General features: G+C 41.5%; 1 protein-coding gene across 3 annotated transcripts; it reads right to left on the reverse strand.

Annotated features, from left to right (window-relative positions):
• Positions 1 to 2,018: 2,018 nt before the first annotated feature.
• Positions 2,019 to 23,582, reverse strand: calcrla (calcitonin receptor-like a). 3 transcript variants are annotated; one of them, XM_027022688.2, is made up of 13 exons: positions 22,804 to 23,582; positions 9,356 to 9,439; positions 8,549 to 8,699; positions 7,426 to 7,539; positions 6,825 to 6,937; positions 5,902 to 5,993; positions 5,672 to 5,798; positions 5,406 to 5,559; positions 5,235 to 5,295; positions 4,821 to 4,887; positions 3,957 to 4,175; positions 3,181 to 3,222; positions 2,019 to 2,591 (listed from the first exon to the last, which is right to left on the reverse strand). In XM_027022688.2, exons 2-13 carry the CDS (start codon positions 9,419 to 9,421, stop codon positions 2,376 to 2,378), a joined length of 1,422 nt encoding a protein of 473 aa, XP_026878489.1. In that variant the 5' UTR covers positions 9,422 to 9,439; positions 22,804 to 23,582; the 3' UTR covers positions 2,019 to 2,375. The 3 variants fall into 3 exon arrangements, with proteins under 3 accessions (XP_026878489.1, XP_026878480.1, XP_026878472.1); XM_027022679.2 differs by lacking the exon at positions 22,804 to 23,582 and adding an exon at positions 17,856 to 18,061 and having other exon boundaries at positions 6,834 to 6,937; XM_027022671.2 differs by lacking the exon at positions 22,804 to 23,582 and adding an exon at positions 17,856 to 18,061.
• Positions 23,583 to 23,708: the final 126 nt, after the last annotated feature.

Raw genomic sequence — 23,708 nt, forward strand, 5'->3', positions numbered from 1 at the left:
CTGACAGGTCAGTGTTTCTTAGCCCAGTCCAGGACACAGAACTCCTTTCTCAGCCTAGCCAATCAGGTAGACCTCATTTCTCAGTGCAGCCAATCAGCCAATCCAGCAGTCCTCAATTGTGTGCTATATCAGGTCCCACCCCATGTTAGCCATGTCATTAAGAACAGTGGCCACAGGTATACAAGTACAGGAGGACTAGGAGCTGGGTTAGATCAAACACATGCTTGTGGACCATGAAGACTAAAAATATTGTGATAGGCATTTTTTCCTGGAACATTACGAATTGTAATTTTAGAAATGAACTCTGAAGTGTTACATATGTCTAGGATCTGAGTCAGACATGTTTATTGCTTTTCTGTTTTGGTTTTTCACTGTAAGATATGACTGTAAGATATCACAGTGTTCTTTCCTGTTCCAACATTCCTGATTCATCTGGAATGAAGATCTTAATTACTCCATCTGATGGGCTGAAAGAGGCCAGGTCAATCCTGCTCTTTGCAGCAGAGCTGAATGCGTGGTGTATGCCAAGTCATCAGACAGATCATTAGGAGAACAGGTTCAGACAGGCTGGAAGCTCTCCTTGCATTTTTCATTCTGTTCCCCCATTTTCAAAGTCCTGTTGTCTCTGCCCCTAAAGCCTGGCATTTTCTTATTAAAAACAGACTCATGCTGGATTCAGGGTGTTTGATGGGTGACATTTCTATGGAACCTGAGTGATGCACATCTCACCAACATCAATGAATAGATTAAATTATCGTACTTCTGTCAGTATTTGGTGTTAATAACTGGTGTTTTTCACAAATAGTTTTTTTTTCTGTATTGAATGCACACATGAACCACAGTTTCGGAGCTAAACATTCAAACAAGAAACATATTGCTAATTATCTGTAATAGCATGGTAGCATGGACACAGGACTGCAACACTGCTCGAATGTTGTGAATTAACTGTTACACATATACAACTCCAGAGAAATGACTTGCGTTCATACAACAAAAATAACCCATTTAGTATTTGAGTTTTATAACAGCTGCAATATGTACAGTACATAATGTATTTTTAACACAAAGACATTGCGTCTCAAAAGCCTTTTTCTTAACCTCAACAAACACAAATAATAAATCCCATATTTGGATACAGTAAGATACTGTCCTGCAGTGAACCTTTCATTTTTCAGTAACATAAACTCACACTTGCACACATACTTTCACAAACAAAACCATAGAAGAAACAACCAAATGTCTACCATATAAACATGTATGTTTAGCATGAGAAGACCAGAGACTGAAGTGGTATACATTAGGGCATGTTGCTTAACCTCTGGGGAATGTGAGAAATTTAGGCAACTTTGTTCAGTGCTTGAATTATATGATCATTTCTAGTTCGTGAAGGGTGTTTACAGTTAAAGAATTTTCTGTTCTCTGAGTATGAAAGCTACCTGGACATAAACTGATGGCAGTATGAGTTAATGCACCTGTCCATTAAATTTACTCAGTTTATTAGTGTTGTCTTTGACTAAATAAAAGTGCCTTAATGATTCTTATAAGCACATACTAAAAAATACAAATTGCTCTAATTATCCAGTTAGCATTGGCTATAATTGAGTGGTTAACAACAACAGCAAAAAAACAACAAAAAAAAAACCATGTAATTCAATGTGATGTTTTATATGCTTATATCTTTATAATGTGATTTTATTTATATGTAAATCAGATATAAGTGCACATTTGTTATGGTAGCTTCAATTTAACAGGTTTGGAAGTGCTAGGACAAAGCACAGAAAACATTTATATATTTGACTGATATCTAGATTTGACTTGAATTCTTGTCTTTTCAAAGGTACCACAGATAAGATACAATGCAACATAACTTACAGAACATAACAATATAATTTACAGTACTACATTGATTACAACATGTAAAATGATACTGGCTCTTTCCCAAAACAGGGATATATATATATATATATATATATATATATATATATATATATATATATATATATATATATAAGCTTTTGTTAAAAATGTAACTATATTTTGTGTCACTTGGTACAGCCCATCTCAGCACAGTTTAATGTTGGCAGTAGAAGTCACAATTGTGGATTTCAACCTGGTAAAAATCAAGTGCAGTTTACTTGTGTGGAGGATCATAATTTGTTTATGCCCAAAATGTCTTACCAAGGTGGCAGAAGACTGAACATTCGTGTGCATTTATTGGCGTGTCCCCTGCGTAAGGTAACAAGGTAGTTTTCAGTGTGAGAACAGGGAATCACTTCCGTCACGCTCTGTTGTGCTTTGGCATCAAGTTCTCGGTAAATGTCAATTCACGTTGACTCTCGTCATGATAACTAGTTGTGCGCTGAACGTCGGTGGGCTCATGCGAAATTCTCGGACTTTGGCGCAGCGTTGTCAGCATCGAGAGAGCTCTTGCCATTCAAGTGTTCACTGTGGCCGTCGATGCTATAGCAACCTTGCACCTCCGTAATGGAGGAAGCCGTGTAGGACGCTGACCTGAGGGCGTCCGAATGGTTGAGGGTGCTTCCGAACTGAATGCGATACTGGTTCCAGTGCCTCCTCAGCACACCTTGCACCTGCATAAAGAAAAGGTTCGCTCTGGTTACCCCACCATATAAACATGAATGATTTTCTTGCAAAGTGCCCACAAAATTACCCCAGAATTGACTTCTTGTCTGCATTTAAAAGAATTGCTTTTGTGCATTGGTCCACGCTACACGGGCGGATGGGATTAAATCCTTCTAGCCGTTCTTTGAAGCCTAGCTCTTCCGGCCCATTGTGCCCAGCCAGCATTCTGGCGGGGAGACATCCGTTTCAGCTCTGCTGATTGCTCTATTAACTCCTAGCCCAGTAATGCTTCCCAGGATGTCTGTATATGAGCTTTCATGTGCTCACAAAGCAACCACTTATAAATACAAAGAGCTAATTTGGACTCAGTTCCTCAGCAACACCACTCAAACATTTGTAAAATCTGTGTATATGGACCCCAGCCAGTTCCTTAATTATCCAGAGTTTAAGTCAGGGGTTAAGGTAGGACATTGCTCTGGGTGTGCGGCTGCGTGTCAGACCATAAGGTGGCAAGGGGAAATGATGCAGTGGCGTATGATCTGGGTCCTTTCAGACAAACAGGAAATCTGCACTCTGTTGCGGTGGAAAACTCCTTACCTCCCCATTGAAGAAGCAGAATATAGTTGCCACGAGCAGTCCCTGTAAACACAAATGGAACTGTGTCAGGTCCAAGAGCAAACAATGTTGGGTTTTTCCAGCATCAGCATCTCCTCTCTATCTTGTCTCATCTAGTCAGTGGTGCCCTCATCTGATTTCTCCAATGTTTTCATGCACTCTGGCAGTGAGGCGCTTAACATGCACATCAAATCACTGCAGGAAAAAAGTCGCCCGATGCAATTTTCACCCAGTGGATGGACCCGTCTGGTGCATTCCACTACAAGGGCAGTACGGTGCGACATGCATTGCAATATACCTTTTGCCAATCAGGCCCAGCTCTTGAAATGAGGTCTCAACAGTCCAACTTTATACGCATGGTGACCTGAACCTTGTAATTGGTCAGCATGCTGTATTATGACTTCTACATCAAGCAATCTGGACAGATACTTTGTTTAAGAACTGCTTAAGAACTGTCTCTCATTAAGGTGTATATATTTGGAAGTGTTTTATTTTTCACCCTTTTTATTAGCTGTTCAGACTACTGTAAATGTCATTATCACCCTTTTTGCATCCCTTACTTCTAAAGTAAAAAACTTATAGGTTTTTTTAATTATTATTATTATTATTATTATTATTATTATTATTATTATTATTATTATTATTATCATTGCCAAGACTGCTTCTTGTGTTAATCACAACACTGCACCTCTGCCTCTTAGTAAAGCTTTTAAGCTCTTAACAACTTTAGTCACTTCACAAGTATGGTTTACACTCACCTGATAGTGCATCAGGATGTTCATGACATAGTCGTAGATCTCTGAGGAGATGCGTCCTGCAGGTTTATATGGGAGGAGGATGTACTGGATGCCCAACAGAGGCACCAGGATGAGAGTGGCCCTCACCGCTTTCATGTAGAGACTGGACTCTGCCCGATGGGTCACCTTCAGCTTGGTAATGAGCACGCGCACGATGTTGAGCAGAAAAAAGAGATTGACCTGATGGGACAGATCACAAGAGGCAGTGAAGGACGGCATCTGTTTGCTGGACTGGATAACACTGGGATTCAGATTGCTGGACTGAATAACAGTAATGCTTCAGATTGGTGGTCTGGATAACATTTACATTCAGACTGCTAGACTAAATAAAGTTGCTAGACTGTATAATACTGGGCTTCACACTGTTGGCCTGAATAACACTGGGATTCTTTGAAGGCTCTCATTTAGCTTCAGTATGTTGAGGCAGCCAGTGATGGTTTACGTTCTATTATCCCTACAAATATATATTATCATATAATTTCAAATTGAATTCTTCGCATGATTTTGTGTCAGCATCTGATTCATTCTACACATTGGCTTGAACTAATTAGTAAATCCAGGAGGCTAAAACAAAACTATCAGGAAGCATTTTATTATCTGACCCTGAACTACCACCCCATGTGTAATTATACAATTCTAAAAATTAAATAAATTATAGCCAAGCAAAAATAACATAGCAAAAATAGAAATGTAAAGGCTCCTGACAGAAATGGAAATGACAAGTAAAAACAACCTTCAGACATGATCTTTTGTTTGCTTTTGTACTAGAAAAAGGAGGTTATTATTGAGAATAGCCAGAAACCTTAATGCCTTCAGATGACTTACCAACAAAGCTGCACAGATTGGGCCATGGATAATGTACAGCAACGATGTTTTAGAACTGATCCAACAACTATGGTATGAATTCAAATTCAAAAAAGGAAATAATTACTATTAGTATCTCAGCATTTTACTGATTCCTTTAATATGACGTTATTAAAAAGACATAAAGATTTAGGTAAGCTTACGAGACATGAGTTCAAGGTAGCACTGGTTTATAAATTGTGGAGGTTTGGAAGTAACAAAAGCTTTGCAAAATGCAAAAATTTAGAGATATTGTAGATATTGTAGTGGGTAAGTGATTGTAAAAGCTTATATTTGTCTGTAAAGCGACTTTGAGTTTGAGAAAGGTGCTATATAAATGAAACTAACAACAATAATAATAATAATAATAATAATAATAATAATAATAATACTCACTTGTCATTGTAATAATAACTTCTGGCTATGGCGTGTATTGTAGCTGGTATGAGTGGGAAACCTACATAAAACAAATTGCAGTATTGTAAAGCACAACACAAATGCACAATTTGTGTAATTTCCATAATGCTGGACTATGTTAAAGATTACACTACGTTTTAAAGAACATACCCCATCCAAGGAGGTAGTACCACATTAAATGCTGCTTTTCTGCAAACACAGCTACCACGATGAGTGTATGCAAGTAAATTCCTTCACACAGCATCCAGAAATAGTTGCATCCAAAGAGATAAAGATGGATGAACTGGGAGACTTTGCAGCTGGTCTGAGCAGGAAACATTTCCAAAAGAGAGCTGTCAGCACATTTCTAATGACGCAAACCGCCCATCAAGTTCAGTGGTGTTTTCACTGGAGCCATTGGGCCCGTGTGTCCTTACGGGATTGCGCTGCACTAACTCCTGGTTGTTTGCCACTGCCGTAAAAGAGACGATAGTGATGATGGAGTTCAAGATGAAGGACAAGAAGAGGTTCTTGTGCAGGGTTATCCTCTGGCAGCTCAAGCTCCTGCAAGGATAGAGAACAGAGCCCAGATGCGGCAAATGTTAGCGGGACATCTCCAATGGAAAATTACAGAGTTTTATGCTGCTTTTAAGAGTTGAGCACTTACTTAAAATGGAAGAATATGCCAAGTGAAATAAACAAGGAGATCAACGATAGCCCATGTCCTATTAAGGCCAAGTAGAGCAGGTTTATTGCAGTCTGCAAAGAGAGGGGTGAGGGTGGGGGGAGTAGATGGATGCTGATTAATGCTATCAACAATACTATTAATACTATCTTTTGCGGCTTCCCGTAAATACATCTTTACTTAAACATACTTGCTGTGAATTCCCTAGCCTAAACACACCCAGTCAGATAGTTGTTGCTGGGAGTTCAATTTTTGTATCAGATTTGTCTCAAAGAAACCTTCTGTAACTGAGGTATGGAAGAAAGGTGCAAATTCCTTGCAGATTTACCACTTTGCACTGCTACATGTTTGTTTACATATAATACTACATTTATTTACATATGTACTACATATTTACATACATATATATATATATATATATATATATATATATATATATATATATATATATATATATATATATATATATATATATATATTTACATATATATGCAAACATATAGTATATGCACTATATGCCTTATCCTTATTTGATTCTTTCATTCCTGTAGAAATGTATGAAACATATCTATGTGAAGGTTGTAGCATACAAGGCATGCTGAAACAGCTCTCAAAAAGCTAACAGTTTTGGTTGACAGTGTCCCCCCGAACCTCATTAACTTACTGTATCTTCCTATCTTCCAGGCCTATAACAGCACAACAGACTGCACCCTAGCCTTACTCTTGGTAACCTCTCTTAATCTGAAACACGCTTTACTTGACCATTGTTCATGAGAGATGATGTGCTGCATTGTGGTAAACAATCAGCAAGACCTTAAATCTTCTGTGATACCCATGTGACAAACAAATGTTTGGTTGTTATTGTTTCTTACACTGTGGATGAATGTGTTTTGTGCAGGACATACCATTCTAACCTCGTCAGTGTGCTCATTGCATCTGGTGTAATTTGTCCAGGTTCTATTGCTCTCAGGATGCAAAAACCACTGGCCATTCTGCGTACAGATCTTAGTGGCAATTTCTGTTAAAAGAAACACCAGCGAGAATTAGTTTAATTCTCTAAAAGTCAAAGACATCATTTTTATTGACTGGTATTCTGAAACTGGTTCATATAATCAACAATAGGCATCTTCTCACCTTCTCATTTAAAAAAGTGCTTTTTGCATTCTGGGAGTATATATTCTTAGGTTCCTTTTAGGGCTTGGTTAAAAATCGCATTAGGGTTAATAATCCCTCTCTGCTTTTTTATGCTTTTTACTTAAAATGCAATCTCTTTTATGTGTAAGTGAAAGAGATTGTCTTTTATCAAAAGCTTTAAAGTTGTTTAGCCTCTGGCTCTGGCACTGCTTGAAGGAGACAAACAGAATTTGAAACTCAAGATCCTTTCTGATAAAAAAAAAGGGGTCTGTGAGATGATAAAAGAGAAACAGATAAGAGGATGATAAGAGCCCTTGAATGCAGGGCAGAGGCGGGGGGGCGCCGAGCCCCAGGGCCGCTACGGAACGTCACCTGAAGGGTCAAAGTCGTGGAAGTAGTCCGGGCAGTGTTGGTGAGAGGTGACGCCGGCATCTGTGTCATCCCAGCACAGCCATCCGTCCCACGTGCGGTTGCAAACCGGACCGGCTGGCGAGCAGACGTGAAAGCACAGGTGTTACTGCGGCACAGAGACGGATCAGTTCACAAAACCCCCCTCCTATAGATTTTCCATCTGAGCTTGTGAGTCCTGCAGGGCTCAGAATGAACCTGGCTGCATATGATTGACCCTTTCAACCATCTGTCCGTTCTAGGCAGCACTGTAACCTCACCCCTTGCTGGTTTATTAAATTTCCTTACTTTACATTTAGCTACACCTACCCGTGCTCCACGGGGTAAATATAACAAAGGGATTTAAAAACTTATGACTGGAAGGAAAAATCTAATTTGTTTAACTTTTAGACTTGTAGTATTTATTCTATTTGAGACCCTGTTATCTAAAAGTTGGAGGAAATAAATACCCTCTTAAGTACCCATTATTATTGCACAGTCAGACTATATCCTCTCTCATACACTGTATTATTACAGTCATAGGCAATTTTTGTAAGTATCTGATAATGATAACTAGTACAGTGCCAAACATGCGTTATTCTCATGAAGTTATTCCAACTCTTTTAACCACTTGTACACTTTATAAACAGAAGTGCACTGTGTATGCTTGGTGGTTTTTACAGGTTAGTCCAGGTAAACTGTACTATAGCTCTATCACCCAGTACAGAGCATCACTTTCCCTTGTCATAATCAGGCTTTTAATTTCACTGTGTACTCACTCTGTTAATTACACAAAACGACATGAATTAATGTCAAGATTTGCATATATATGAGAAGCTTGTTGAAAACCTGGACATTGCTTCATGCCTGCTGATTTCACCTCTGTCTCATGACACTTGACCCCTGAAAGGGAGTGTGCCAGCACACTACTTGTCCCACGAAGCTGAGACATGCAGACATTAACAGCACACATACTTCTCTGATTCTCTCCTTCTGCAATTGTAATTCCCAAAATTCCCTGCAGTCGTTTTTTCCCCCACCTGCTCTGAATAATGATACAACAGGTTGATTCAGCAGCTGTTGTTGTCAGTTTATTTTGCTGTCCTACCATTTCTGACAGGATTGTTGTCCTTCATAATCTTCTGATAGCACTCAAACTGTGCAGTCACTATCTTGTTCCTGGTGATGCTGATGTCATGGTACACGTTCTGAGGGATTTGCTGGCTGTCATTTACTTCAGGGCTGGCCAACACAGTGACCTACATACAAACGATACAAAGAAAGCAAAGGCTTTTTTGGGGTCTAGATATGTTACATTGTGCCTTGGTTGTCTGAAAAGCTCCCACTCGTAGAGAGGTGAAGTCTTATGAATGAAATGGGGCAAAGCACTGACAAGCATTGTGCATATGGGTCGACTGACTAATGGCTCCTAAATATGCCAAAATTGACACGTTTGAATTTGCACCCCACAGCTGGCAGGAGAGCTGGTTGCAAAGTAGTCCAGATGTTGTCAGCTCCTGACCCAGAATGATCTGCTAGATACATGAGTGTGAAGACATAAACCAATATTATTAAATCTTCTCCTAAACTGATGTTCCTTGACATGTTTCTCACATAAGGTATATTCTACATAGCACCAAAGAGTTTCAGCAGTGTGCAAGCCCCAGAAAGCCTTCCTATGGTTATTTCACTAGAACACCCTTCCCAGTCCTGGACAGTCACAGCACTGTGCTTCATGAAGGCCACACAGGACTGGATGATCAGGTGGTGGATTTGGACAAAGCAGAAAGAAAAAAAATGCAGAAAAGAATGAAGGACAATACAGTGAACTGTGCTATGGGCCATGTGAAAAAGGAGGTGGTAAACCCTGCAACCATTGTTACTTTGGGGGAAATTTAAAGAAGGAACATTTTACCTCTCCCACGTTCCCCAGAAGAAACAGAAAAGCCACCAAGTGCCGATCAGTCCTGTTTTTCAGCATCTCCAGACTGCTATTGATCTGCAAAGAAGAGCCACCAAGCTGTCAGCCACCCTTTTGGCAGAAGCCACTGCATGAGTCCTGTGGTTAGGCAGGAGCAGTAAACAAGCCCCCTTGTGCTGTCTTTCTCACGCCGCTGCACCCCTGACTGGGGCAGCAGCTGGATCTGGGTCATCGCAGTGCATTAAGTAACGGGGTTAGGAGGGTGACGCGTGCACTTCAACTCACATTTGTACAGCCAGCTGCACTCAGAGAGTCCAGAGTGGCACAATGTACTGAAACAATTTATTATGTGTATAGGCACCACAATGGCAAGACTGTAGTGGAGCAAAACTGGAAATTGAACACTTGGTGTAGTTTCATCATGTAATTTCCTCATGCTAACAAAGCCTTGGAGAATTGTGCTGGAAGGAAACTCTCTGGACTCGCTGTACTTTAGTTGATGATTTTTAGGATACAACATTACCTACTTGGAGTTTCTTCTGAGTATGAGATATCCCTCAAATCAAATCTGCCCTCCAGTCTAGAATAACAGAGCATCTTATGACTTTTCACTCAGTGTTTGTGTCAGGAAGGTTCTGAACATCTCTCACTTAAACAGATAAATCATAGTGAGGTCCTTTGTCCACTCTGTGGGGGAACTTGAGCAAGGGACCTCACAATAGGGGGTATAGTACAGGCCTGTTGAAAATTAAATCTGACTACACTCCCCTCTCGCTTTGGGAGAGCAGGAACTGATGTTGTAAAATATTATGACATTGTGCTAATTGGAAACAGGCAAGACATATCAGCTGGATATATGCCCCGCCAAGCCTCAGACATGTTCCAGGTGTAATTGATAGAGCTGGCTGTAGCTGCATGCCCATGTAAGGACATGAAGTGCTGGAATGCAAGTGCTGGAATTGCCACTGATTTTAGAACAACTGTGCTTGATATATCATGCATAAATGCGGGCAATTATACTCCTGCCAGGCTCTTGATAACTGATTGGTGAGCTAATTAAACCAATTACCCAATGGCGTTTCAGAAAGCAACACCCACTCAGGAAGAGTCCAAGGAAAAACGCAAGCTGCGAGAAGTTTGCAATGTATTACTATGTAATAACATGCCACCCTATTTAATGCTGACATCTCTTTAAGCCCTAACACTATTCTGTTTATTTCTTCTTTTATTTGGGGCACAGAATGTCACTGTCAGAGGGACATCAGGTTTGATACTGGTATCTACAATTTCTGTGCTTTGGTTTGACTTGTAAAGAGGGGCATAAATATGTCATGCCCCACCCTCTGGCAGAGCTTGGAAGTGAATGCGAGCTTCCATTGGCTGCTACTGTGGGAGCACACAGTTTGACATGTGCTGACGTAAGAGGCAGAGTGTGTAGAACACTTGAAATGTCGTTCTTCCACCCTAATATTTCAAACGTCTAGGCTGGCAAGAGCTCATTATGAGAGAAGGATCAAGACTGATTATTATTTTATCAAGACTGATTAAAAACACAGCGATGCTGTAACATGGGGCAATCACGACGTGGACGCATACACTGAGAGAGATTTTTTAAGGGCAAATCCAGAATCAGAGTCATAGTCATGGTCCAGGGTCAATTTACCAACATGAAGGGATCCAGGAAATATGATGATACAAACAGAAAGTAAAACATGATAACAGGAAAATAAACAGGCTAAATAGAAATGTACAACATGTAACACAGCTAGAACAATAACGCAGGCAACGTAAACTCAACAGGGCTCAGTATATTCAACAATGGACAGAGAACACAGAGCATTAACAATAGTACAAACACAATAGAGGCTTGGAATCACAAAGACCAGCTAACTAACAGGGAAAAACACAAGGTTGAAATACACAGCGTAATGAGGACTAACAATGCACAGGTGATCCAAATGAGGTGAAAACCAAAACAAAGACTTGTACAAGAATGGAGAAAATGAATCAATGACATGAGACAAGGAAACCATGGAGACAGAGACACTAGGAGGGGCCAACCGTGACAGAAGCATCATCACTGAGGGGCTTTCTCCTTTAAGCTATGAGATGTTAGCTACCATATTACTGCTGTTGTCTGTCTATGGAAAGTTTGGTTTGTCTAGCTTACCCCATATGCAAGAACTACAGCCAGGCTTATAACTAGTCGCCCATGCCTCGGGGACACCTACCCACAGAGGCTTGCCTTACTGTTGTAATTTATGTTACGTGTTTTGACTAACTGTGGGAAATATTTATGTCTCAAACAAAGGAAAAATCCATAGCTTTGCTTGGCTTGATAGAACCATAGGCCTAAGTAGCTGTGACTTACTGCCTTTTCACCAGGACTGTGGATAAAAATCAATTCACCTAAGATGCTCAGTTAAACAAAAGCAGAATAGCTTCTGGGAACCTAAGGCTTGTCTGGGAAATGATCAATTGCACTTTGTTGTTGCTTAACTGTCAATCTTTAGGCAAATGATTGAAAACCCTCTTTGCCTGGTTTTAGTATGCTGTGCATCAGGAGGGCAATAATTCTAGGAATTAAAAACAAATTGTAGAGGATCGTGTTCTTGCCGCCTCTTCGAGTAACACCCACGCAGATCCTACCTCTCATCTCTAAACGGTCCTGCCCCCATCTGTCAGGACCCACACTGCTCCCAGGCTGCTGTTTACCACGGAAATGGACAGGGTATCCTTTTACACACTCTCATGCTGTATGACAAATGACCTGTACCAGGACTGTTACAGTTCTAACATTCTGAAAATAAATAAAGCAATGAAAACAAAGAGGTTTTCTTACTGTACGGTGGCCAGTTTCACAAAGGTAATGCAGGGACTGTGAATTCACCATCCGAAATCAATGCCGCAACTCAATACGTGTTTGAAAAGCCCTAATTGCGGTGGCTTTAACTGTTAAAGGGAAAGGGTTCAAATCAATGCTAGCTTCACCGCTTTACAGGAATCTTTGTGCCACAACTCATTTGCGGATCTGGTGGCAGGCCCACCTACTACACCAGTCACACATCTGTGATGTAGAGAACTGCTGGTGCAGGGTGGAGTCACTACATTAAACCAGACCATGTTTATTCAACATTGCAACGCAAGCATTTTGTGTGTGACCGAGGGGATTGAGTGTGCAATTTTGTGGCTGGTTAGCATTCTTCAAATGCAGCTCCGTAAACACTTTCCAGTGACTATAGTATATATTTACCGTATCCGCTCCTGTTTGTTGCCTGGCTTTTGGTGATGCATCTTTCTGTTTTAGGTTCAAGCAACCTCACAGTATGATCCACAGTAATTACACTTATCATCTACCTGGGTCGCACCTTCAGGCTCTGGCACAAATGTAAATATTATTCAGATATTGTGTTTATACTGGTGTTATTAGTTTGTTTTATTTCACTCTCTTTTTTTAATAATGCCGCTGTGCAGACAAGATAAAGGCTGTGTGCTCTGAAGAATAAATACAGACAGCTATAGTGTTATAATTTAGTTGGCTTTGCTGGTACTCCTGTAGCTCACCAAGTAGGATAGTACCTGCAATGCAAGGTCATGTGTTTGTTTCTCAGGGAGGGCTTGTACTGTCACCATGATAAAATATGTCAAATGAAATCTAAGTACAACATAAAATAAGAAAGAAAATCAATAGCTTTTCCAAGCTTGCGTTTGATGTAATATGATAAAATACTTGAAAGGCAGCATGCAGCATAATCGCTAAGAGCTGAGGGTTGAGCCTACTTGCATTCTCCTCATACCCTATATTAGGGTAAGATCTTTATACCCTACAGTTTAGATTAAAGTAAATTCCTCCTCATACCCTACAGGTTAGTGTTACAATAAGTTTCTCATACCCTTGGGGTAAGAATAAGTTCCTCATACCCTAGGGGTTATGGTTAGGGTAACCTCATCATACCCTAGGGGTAAAAATAAGATCCTCATATCCTAGGGGTTATGGTTAGGTTAACCTCATCATACCCTAGGGGTTATGGTTAGGGTAACCTCCTCATACCCTAGGGGTTATAGTTAGGGTAACCTCCTCATACCCTAGGGGTTATGGTAAGGGTAACCTCATCATACCGTAGGGGTTATAGTTAGGGTAACCTCCTCATACCCTAGGGGTTATAGTTAGGGTAACCTCCTCATACCGTAGGGGTTATAGTTAGGGTAACCTCCTCATACCGTAGGGGTTATAGTTAGGGTAACCTCCTCATACCGTAGGGGTAGCCTTTTTCTGACCTCCTTTTCTTGTTTCATTTTCACAAATCACGTGTTTTACTTGGTGGCTTGGTGGTTAGCATGTTTGCCTCTCAGCATTAGGGTCTTGAGTTTGAGTCCAAATCTGTGTGGTGTTTCTGTGTTCTTTCTGTGTGGGTTTCCTCTGGGATATCTGGTTTCCTCCCACAGTCTACAGAGAGTAGGTTGATTGGACACTCTAAATTGTCCTGTCTGTGTCAGAATGCTTTTTTTTAGTGTCTTCAAAAAAAGGCTCATGCACCATAACAGTAAATTATTCTTCTAATGTGATTTTTACTTAAACTAAATTACAAATATAAATTGTATAAGAACAGCTGCTTTCTAGATCACAGCTAAAATAATAATTTTATGTTAGATTGTAATCGGGTATATACAAAAGAAATCAAATATAATTCAGTAAATATTCATTTGTTTATTTTACATTTCACCTGGCAAGGCAATAAGAAATAGCCTTCTACCCACTGATTAATCATTTAATGTGGTAGTGTTGGATCTAAATATTTTAACAGCTAAATAACAGAAAGGCAGATCAGCTGAGTCAAGCAAGTGTCTTAATCAGGTTTTGGACAAACCTGCTGTCATTCTTGCTCCTGTTTATTCACTTATTTTCCCTTTTGTATTCATTTTATTGACTGTTTATATATTTACAATGGCTCCTTCACAGAGAAATGTCCTTGTATATGCAGGCTTTTGTTGTTTGCTTTGTTGCATTTATATAGCACCTTTCTCAAACTCAAAGATGCTTTACAAATATTTTGTATACAGCATACTCTTACTCAGAAACTACAGCCCCCTGCTGGAAAGGGGAGATGATGGTTAAGACCAGAACAGAGCACCAACCATCACTGGACACACACACACAAACACACACACACACACACACACACACACGTGTGAAATCACCTGCTGAGAAACCAGTCACCTGCCTCGCAGAACAACAAGTGCCCTACAACTCTGGCATTCCCGGTCCGCAAACTGACAAGGGAGCATCCGTAAATGATCAAGCTCTTGGTGATCTGAACCAGCTGTACTAGGCACACTGCACTGTGCAGTGCTTTGGACCTCCAGGGTGTTGGTACAGGTGCACCGGTTTAGTTCAGGGCTACGTGCTTTAAAAGTTTCTGGATGGATTCCACAGTGGGAATGCTTTTCCCATGCCAGAAAAAGTGCCTTGCTGCCTTTAGTGGAGGTCCAGGGCCTGCCAGATAATTACCAGCTGAATGTAATCGGATACGATGGAGCGGGGAAGAGCCTATGGGACCGGAGCAAAGGCACTGCAGCAGCGGGCGTGGAGAACTTCGCAGCACATGCACTGCTGTGGAGCATCAGAGCCCGTTCATCTGGATGTCTGCCTGTGAAACGTGTATAAATTAACCATGGCAAATCTCCCTTTTATGCATGGGGCTATGCTAACATTTGTCTGTTCCCTGCCAAGGCTCCGAACCTAGCAGCTACAGGAAATGTCTTTGCAGGGCTGGGTCTTTCCACAGTGTTAGGACTGAAATGAATGCTCTGTCTGATGTGAGGTCACACTCCACTGCTTCTAATTTTCACAGTCCATCCAGCGCGCATCTATGCCTCAAACCTGAAACCTACAATTCCTCGTGATTCTTGATTTTGAGTCTCTCCTTTTTTCATTTTTCTTTTGTGCATGCCTCTGTGGTTTTGTCAGCTGATATCCATTACGTCGACACAAGAAGATGTTCGCTCACACTGTGCCCTGGGCACAACCAGATGTTGAGATTTGCAAGAAAAATGAAAACAGAGCCACACAGATTTCAGAGAAAATGGCTGATGATGCAAAGTGGGGTAGAGAGAGAGAGAGAGAGTGGAGGGGGGAGAGTGAGTCAGAGAGAGAGTTACCATAAAAGAGAGATAGCGAGGAAGAGAGAAACAGAGAGAGAGAGAGAGAGAAACCCACACAGAGAGCGAGCAAGAGAGAGAGAGAAAGGAAGAGAGTGAGAGAAGGTTGTTAGCACCATGTGGCTGGGTGGGTGGATGATGCTACAGAGAAGCTTGGTGAGTGATGCCAAGCCAAGCCTTTGTTTTCCCCCAGACTCCCACACCCTTCCATGCCCCTGCCAGCATCATATGGCATAGTGAACAAATTCAAAAAACACGCGCACACACACAGGCGCACACACACAAGTACTTGCATACACACACACACACACACACACACACACACACACACACACACACACACATACACCTACACACACCTACACACACACCTACACACACACATGCACACGCACACACACACACAAACACACAGGTCATGCACATGCGCACACACACAGACACACACACACAAACACACACACACACACATACACATACGCACACACCAACATGCACACACACACATACACATGCTCCGCCCCAACTTTCCAGCACAGGCTGGAGTGAAGCGGGATTAAGTATGACACTGCCCAAGGTGGACGCAGGCCCTTGAAAAGATTCCCATAGCGACTTAGGACAGGATATAATGTGCTTCTCATTTAGGGGCTGTGATGGGTTGGGTTCTAGAGAGTTCTCTTAAGAAAAATGCAAAAGTCTCTTAGGTTAAGACCCAGTATCCTAATACACAGAACAAATTCACGGAGAGAAGCTGGACAAGATTGAAGCACCACAGAGCCTAAAATTAAAAAGTAATTTTGGTTCATGGTGTTTAGTGCAATAACAGCCTTTAAAAAGCTGCACTCTCTGCACACACACACACAAACACACATACACACACATACAAACGCACACACTCACATGCATGTACACACACAAACACACACACACACACACACATTCTATGTCATCGCACTATGAAGGGGTTATGAAGGTAGACTCTCTTGCATTACATGGTATGGGATCTTACATGGGATGCAGCGTCTTCCAGCTGCAGCATTGGAAATGCTACCGAAGCATGACCTCTGCCCCAGCGCACATGCTTCTACTGGTGAAGCATTTTTGATATCCCACTGGTTGAACTAAAGAAAGCACGGAGAAGAGATGCGTTCCCAGAAGAGAAGCGGGAAAACCCGGAACAACGCAGTGACCTGCTCCTCCAGAACTAAGCTAATGAAACACTTAAACAGGTATTAAGCTATTACAACACTGATGTGCAATATAATGTGTTGATTTCTCTTTAATGTACCCTTATATATTTATATATAAGGTGTGTGTGTTTATGATCAATGTTTTGTTCTGTGTGAGTGTCCTGTTCAATATTATTAAATGTCTCACAAAGTTGAGGGAGTCTGCGCATCCTGCTATACGCCCTTTGGCACTCGGGCCGCACGTTACGCATATCCCCTTGTTTACGTAATAAAGAACAGTGGACTTTGAAGCAATGCTCTACTGTAGTGAGGCAGGAGTGACGTCAGAAGCAGATTCTGCTTGTGCACTCGGATCCCTACTGTGGACGACTCGTACTTAGCTTAAGGTCATGCTAGTCCTGAGTTTCAAATGTCACTGCTGTCGGTGTGAACACACAGACCTGAAATTCTGGTGTATCGGCTGTGTAGCATAACGATGCGAAAGAGCATGTACATTTTAACAACTTTGATAACAGGATGTTAAATTTAGAAAGTGTCATTTATATTAGGGACATTTCATTACATTGTCTTGTGCTGCAACCAGTTGAGTGCAGGCAAACGTTCTTCCTGATTACTATGTCCAGGTCACAACAGATACCAGTGATTATAAAGGGGGAGCTTCTATGACCTTTGTCAGTAAAAACATATGCTTAACATTTACCATATGTAAAACTGTTCAGTATGTAAGACAGGGGAAGAAAAAAAAAACAGCAAACAAAACAACAAACGACAGGATGGCCTGGTAACCTGACACCTGCAGCCCACCATGCACCCACCCGTGGGACTTTTCAAAGGGGCATTCAGCTGAGTAACGGCGCGACGGAGTCGCCTCAGTGAGAGAGACACACACACGCACCCAAGTAAGAAGAGTCTTTCTAGTTTTTGGCAACCTGGAGTGTATGAACCATCTAACACTAAAAACTACCTTTAGTTTCTCTGTTGGAATGCAGTTTATTGGAATGCAGTTTATAGAAACACCAGCTTAAGGCAGGGAGTGCATGCAGTTTTTAGAATGTCAATGAAATGGCTCAAAATGAATGGAAACAGACCCCTCTTCCTTTCTCATGACTTTCTACAGTATAACATAAACAAACAGAGCCACAGACCTTCTCGAACTTGTCTGCGACTTCTCCCAAACGTACACACATGCATTCTTCACCACTAAATGTTGGATGATAAGTCCAGTCCCCCACTATTCCTCCCCTTGGATGGTCCTAGAACAACAGGGCATTCCCTTTCCCACCAGCAGGACAGAGCACCCCTTTTCCAAGCCAAGCTGGCCCTCCAGCTCCACCTCCAGCTGCATACTGCCCGCTCCACCAGCTGCTTCACAGCCTCAGATCCCATGAGCACAGAGTTTTCACCCCCCCTGCTCTGCACAACAGCAGACCATGCTCCCAGCATGCCTCACAGCTATGAAAATAGCCCCCCTCCCGACCTGCCAGATCACATTCCCGGCCGCTTTTAGACCTCCAAAATAAGCATGTGGCGCACGAAAGAGCGTGCGCCTGAAGCCAGCTGCTGCTAGCGCCGGCGACTCACCTGCAGATGGGCTGGCTCACAGGCTTGCCGTGGTAACCGCTGCTGCGGGCGTGTGGGCGGACGGCCCACTCTAACGCCAGCGGAACAGTATAATAGGCCGTATAGAGGAGCGTTAGGCAAATCGGTCCTCTCTCTTCAGCTTCCCCATGTGGGATAAAGTCGAAAAAGCAGGTATGCTGCACAGAACTCTCACCGCAGTAGGTCACTCATAGTAAGAGATACAAAACACAGCCTGCATCTTTGCCTTTGTCCTGCATTAGAGGCTTTCAACTCATTTCAGTTCATTTTAAAAGCAGCACTCGGAAGGCATGCAAGACTTTGAAAGCTATGACTGAATGGACCCAGAGTGATGTGTATGAGTGTGTGTGTGTGTGTGTGTGTGTGTGTGTGTGTGTGTGTGTGTACACTCAGTAAACGCCTTTTTCTCTGAGCTGTGGAAGATGCCAGTGAATATGACGGTGCCTGTTAGTTTAATGATGTCGTGACAGTTTGGACACAATCTTCCTGAAAGCTGCATTCATTTTTTTTGCCATCCAGCAATCCCCCACAAAGCACTTCACCTGGGAGCACTCCCCTGCAGAAATACTTTAACTGCATTCCCCACAAAGCACTTCACCTGGGAGCGCTCCCCTGCAGAAATACTTTAACTCCATTCCCCACAAAGCACTTCACCTGGGAGCACACCCCTGCAGAAATACTTTAACTCCATTCCCCACAAAGCACTTCACCTGGGAGCACGCCCCTGCAGAAATACTTTAACTCCATTCCCCACAAAGCACTTCACTACAAATAACCAGAGCAACACGCTTTTACTGGCCTCCCAGGAATACCGTCTTACTCAGTGCAACCAATAAAATGAATGTCAAGTTTTATTTAAAGAACCCGTTTGGCTACATGAAGTTTACCATCTTCCAAGGCCTGCACATAGTTAAGTTAATGTATTTGGTTAATGTCCACTTTTATAACATCATAATTTACCATTTGGGATGGCATCAGCCCAAAGTGACAGTTTCAAGAAGGTAAAGTTAAGATAATATTCATGAATATGGAAGGTTTAAATTTAAGACTTCCAGTGAATCCCCTTTCTACTAAATGTTCTCTGATTCATAGTATACTTCAATAAGACATGTGTAGAAGCATCATTGTTTTCTATTGGTTACTAATCCTGTAGCCACACCAGGCATGTAGCTGTCATATTTTAACTGGGATTTGAATTAAGTTCCGATTTGTGGTCTTGAAGTGAATTTACATTGTTCTGGTTTCATTCTTCACTCAGACTTGACCATCTCGCCCGTGTTATAGTCCTGGTCTCCTTTACACAGATTACTGACTCATTAGTTACTTCAGAGATATTTAAAAAAAAACTGCTTTTAAATGATCTTATAAGCATTATGCTTTGAAATGTGCATACCTTTATGGTCTCCTGTTGAATATGGAATTAACACATTAGTTATATTAGAGATACCCATTAAAATCTGTCTGATTTAGGTGTTATGCCTTTAAATGTAAATAATATTTATTTTTTCTTATTGTTGAGAACACATTAAGCACCATGTAAAACTTTTGGCATTGTATCACAAATGAGGATTAAAAGATGCCAGCTCTTTCCACACAGACGATGTTTTCTGGTTAACCACATCACAATAAAAAGAAACATTATCTCAAATCTGCAATTTGTCTCATGTTTAACTTGTCCCTGTGTACAGGAGTCCTTACAGTAGCTGGACAGAACATGTCCTAATTAATTCCTGACCATATCTGTACAAAACCTCTGTGGATATTTTATGCGTTTACCTAGCAGTGCCATTATTATATTGATTTGATTGCTTTTTTCATCAGTGTGAGTCTGGGTGTGCACATGGGAACACAAGGGAATAATGAACTACATATTGTCCTATGTTCTTCTTCGGAAGTGTGGTCTATCCACACATGTTTGAAAGAGTTCTGAATGTGACTTTAACGTCTTTGTTGATGATGTAATGTGAGAGTGCAACAGAGATGCCAGGAGTCACTGCTGCTCTCCGCACAGGGCCGTGCAGTACAGAGCGCAGCACACTGAAACTCGCTGGAGGAGCAATAAAGTCTGCAGGGAGGAAATGATGCACTGCAGTCAAACCAACTCCAGCCTGAACAAGGATGATGGGAAGGGAGAAGTCCCCCGGTGCACCCCACTAAGGACCGAGCCAGGGGGCATCTGCGTGTACCGACACATGCTTAGCGAAAGTGTAGTGATGTGTGCCAGCTCAGACCGTGCCACTGCGGACCGCACAGGGGCCGCCCTGCACGCTTTCTTTAACCGCAGGCCATCGGGCTGACCCATAAGGCTATACTTAAGAGTGCAATAAACTTTTTTTTGTCACTGTTAAACAACTGTGTGCATTTGAGCAGCATGTTGGCTCCCAGAGTGGCTATATTACTGCACACAGATCCTGTCCGGCCAAGACTTGGGACTAGAGGCAGACTGAAAGAGTAAAAGAGAGAAGAGGGAGAAGTGAGGTAGATAAGTAAGACTGCATATTCTCAGAGGATTTTGTTGTGAAACGCTCATTTCTCTCTCTCTCTCTCTCTCTCTCTCTCTCTCTCTCTCTCTCTCTCTCTCTCTCTCTCAGCACTCTCTGAGAAGCAGAATGAATGCCATAGTAATGGCACGGTCACTGGTTACAATGCCGCTGAGGAGTCAGGCTTTGTGCTGCTGCCATTAAAATCATCACTCCTCCCTGGCACACACACGTCCCGTGGGGCTTTTCTCTGTGCCATACACAAAGACCTTCCCTGCAACCACCAAGAGCAAATAAATAGATATAACCACAACTGTTTTAAGATCTCATAACAAATCCCTCTCTCATTAGAGCCCAGTGCCAGCAGGAATGTGCCCAAGGAGCAAAGGTTTTTTGAGGTTTTTGTTTGTTTGTTTGTTTCGTTTTACATCTTTAGGATATGAAGCCAAACTGTCCCTGGATTCCCACCAAACTGCAGGGGAAACTCACTACTGCTGATGCTTGACTCTGCTAGGCATGCACCCATGGTGGGCAGTAAATGAAAACTCATGTGAAAGGCCATCCACAGGAGGAGAGGTTCTCGCACAAGGGTTTGGCGAGCACACCAGCACATGTCAAGTGCTGTTCAACGGAATGAGGGTCCATTTTCTGAGAACCGATCAGACCACCTCGATGACCGATCATAATGGACATTCTGTCACTTATGCAATCGCCCAGCTAAAATCACACCGGTGTTTCGCGGCGTATTAAGCAGGGGTTACACAGCCCGGCCTCGGGGGTCCGGACTATTGTCTGTTGCTCTTTCACACTTCGGCATCAGCAATACGCCTCAACAATAGGCTTCAACAATGGATTTTGATTGCAGTGATTCACTGGAATGGGGTCTATTTCCCTGACCCTCATTACACTGTAGGTTCATCTGTTTATGTTTATGATGGGTACATTTTCTCTGAAGTGCAAGCCTATAGTCTTGTGTGTAGTTCCAGTTGCATATTGCATAGCTGACTAGCTCAGGCTAGCATGTTTTTAGTAGGGGTGTAAACCCTTTTTCTTTAAGACCATATGATACAATAAAAAAGTTACAGTTTATTACATTTCCCAGTAAATTTTCATGGAACTATACAATGCATGGTCTTGCAGTATAATCCACTGTATAATGCCGTTTTCCCATGATACAGAGCCACTGCTGACAAAGATGGGCACAGAAAATGCAGCTTGCCTCAACCACATGAACAAGGCATCCAAATGGACTTGACGATCTTATTTACTTACATTGTTTGTTTATTTATTCCTTCAATTATTATTATTTGTCTATCTTTCTTTATTTTAAGTATAAAGTAGACTTTAAATTTAAAGTAGAAGAATGGGGAAAGCCAAAATGATGAAACATGATATTTGAATATGCTGTTAATGGATTGTCAGTACGCATGAATCATATTGGCCAATTCATCACGAAGCGACACGAGAAGCTATTTTCTTACATATATTCTTACGTTCACATTACACTGGTCTACAGGGCTCTTCTGGTTAAGATCACTCCAACCCCTCTACCCCATCACTAGATTAATAAGAACACAAAAGTACTACTACAATTCCTCAAATTATTATATCCGAAACATTCTAATGTAACTGATTCTGTACAGAGCACCTTCTACTCCCATACACACTGTATGGGCTACACGAGCCCGCGCGCGCGCACACACACTATTCTTCTCAACACGTCTTTATTTCTGTTAATGCAGTAATGTCATGTTTGCATAAATTTGCATAAATGGGAAAACATAACATGATACAAAGACGATACAGTTGCATGATTTTTGTGCCTAAAATTCATAAAGCCTGAAAAAACCGTTGGGTCAAAATTATTTGCCGGCTAAATAACAGCTGGCAGTGAAATAGTTGTTTTTTTGTTTTTTTTTTCCAGAAACCATCGACACATTAATGACCAAAGATACTGACTTAGCATGTTAAAATAGTTATTCAATAGGCTGCCAATACAACTACTGTTTCTTACCTTAGGTAAAATCCAAAATTAAATTAAACTGAGTGCAGATTCTCAAACATAAGTGTGCGCACTTTCCCGATGTCCAGCAAATGCGCCGCGCTTCAAAGCGCTTCTCCCCGAGCGAGGCTGGCGCGCTGCTATCTGTTGCCGAAGCGAAGCGTATCCAGCACGTACAGATGTGAACCTACAGCGCTGTCAGGTTGTACGAGACCCGCCGTAGTAGCTTCCTAGTGCGTCACACCTTCTCTCCGCCCCCGCACTGCCGAGCTCCACATGAACCCAGCGCTGGTGTTCCCTGGACCAAACGCCCACGGCCATGAGTCCAAAACGGCCAAGAAATGTCTTCACAAAAAAAGAAAAATTAGTAGCTCCTCAAACTACCTTTATAGCCTATCATATTCTGCTTCAGGAACAGAGTCTTTTTTGAAAAAGCCACATTTCAACGAGCTCCGCTATACCTCAGTGCACATAAACAGAAAATATTAAATTATAAACATGCTAAATTATATTTATGAAAAGCAAATTATATATAATAATGACAGGTACTGTCGAAAATCTCATGAAAAAAAATCTCTATTCCATAGCTGTTGTGACAGTGCCACCTTCTGGAAAGAAATTACACTAGTTCGGTCTGAATACTAATATGCCTACTAATCATAATTATACTAATAATTAACGAGAGGGGTAATTACAACCACACATTTAGCTAAACACCACAAAGTAATGAATATTTAATGACAAGGCACTACCAAAAAGGTGGTGTAAGTTTATATAAGTATATATTTATTAGAAAAAAAAAAAGAAAAAATTCTCTCTCTCTCATATATATATATATATATATACCGTTACTGAATAATATAGTATTTCATATTATAATAGAAATACATATTGTCATATTAAAATGTAATTAAAAT

The sequence above is a fragment of the Electrophorus electricus genome, chromosome 2 (assembly GCF_013358815.1).
Source record: "Electrophorus electricus isolate fEleEle1 chromosome 2, fEleEle1.pri, whole genome shotgun sequence".
Classification (NCBI taxonomy): domain Eukaryota; kingdom Metazoa; phylum Chordata; class Actinopteri; order Gymnotiformes; family Gymnotidae; genus Electrophorus; species Electrophorus electricus.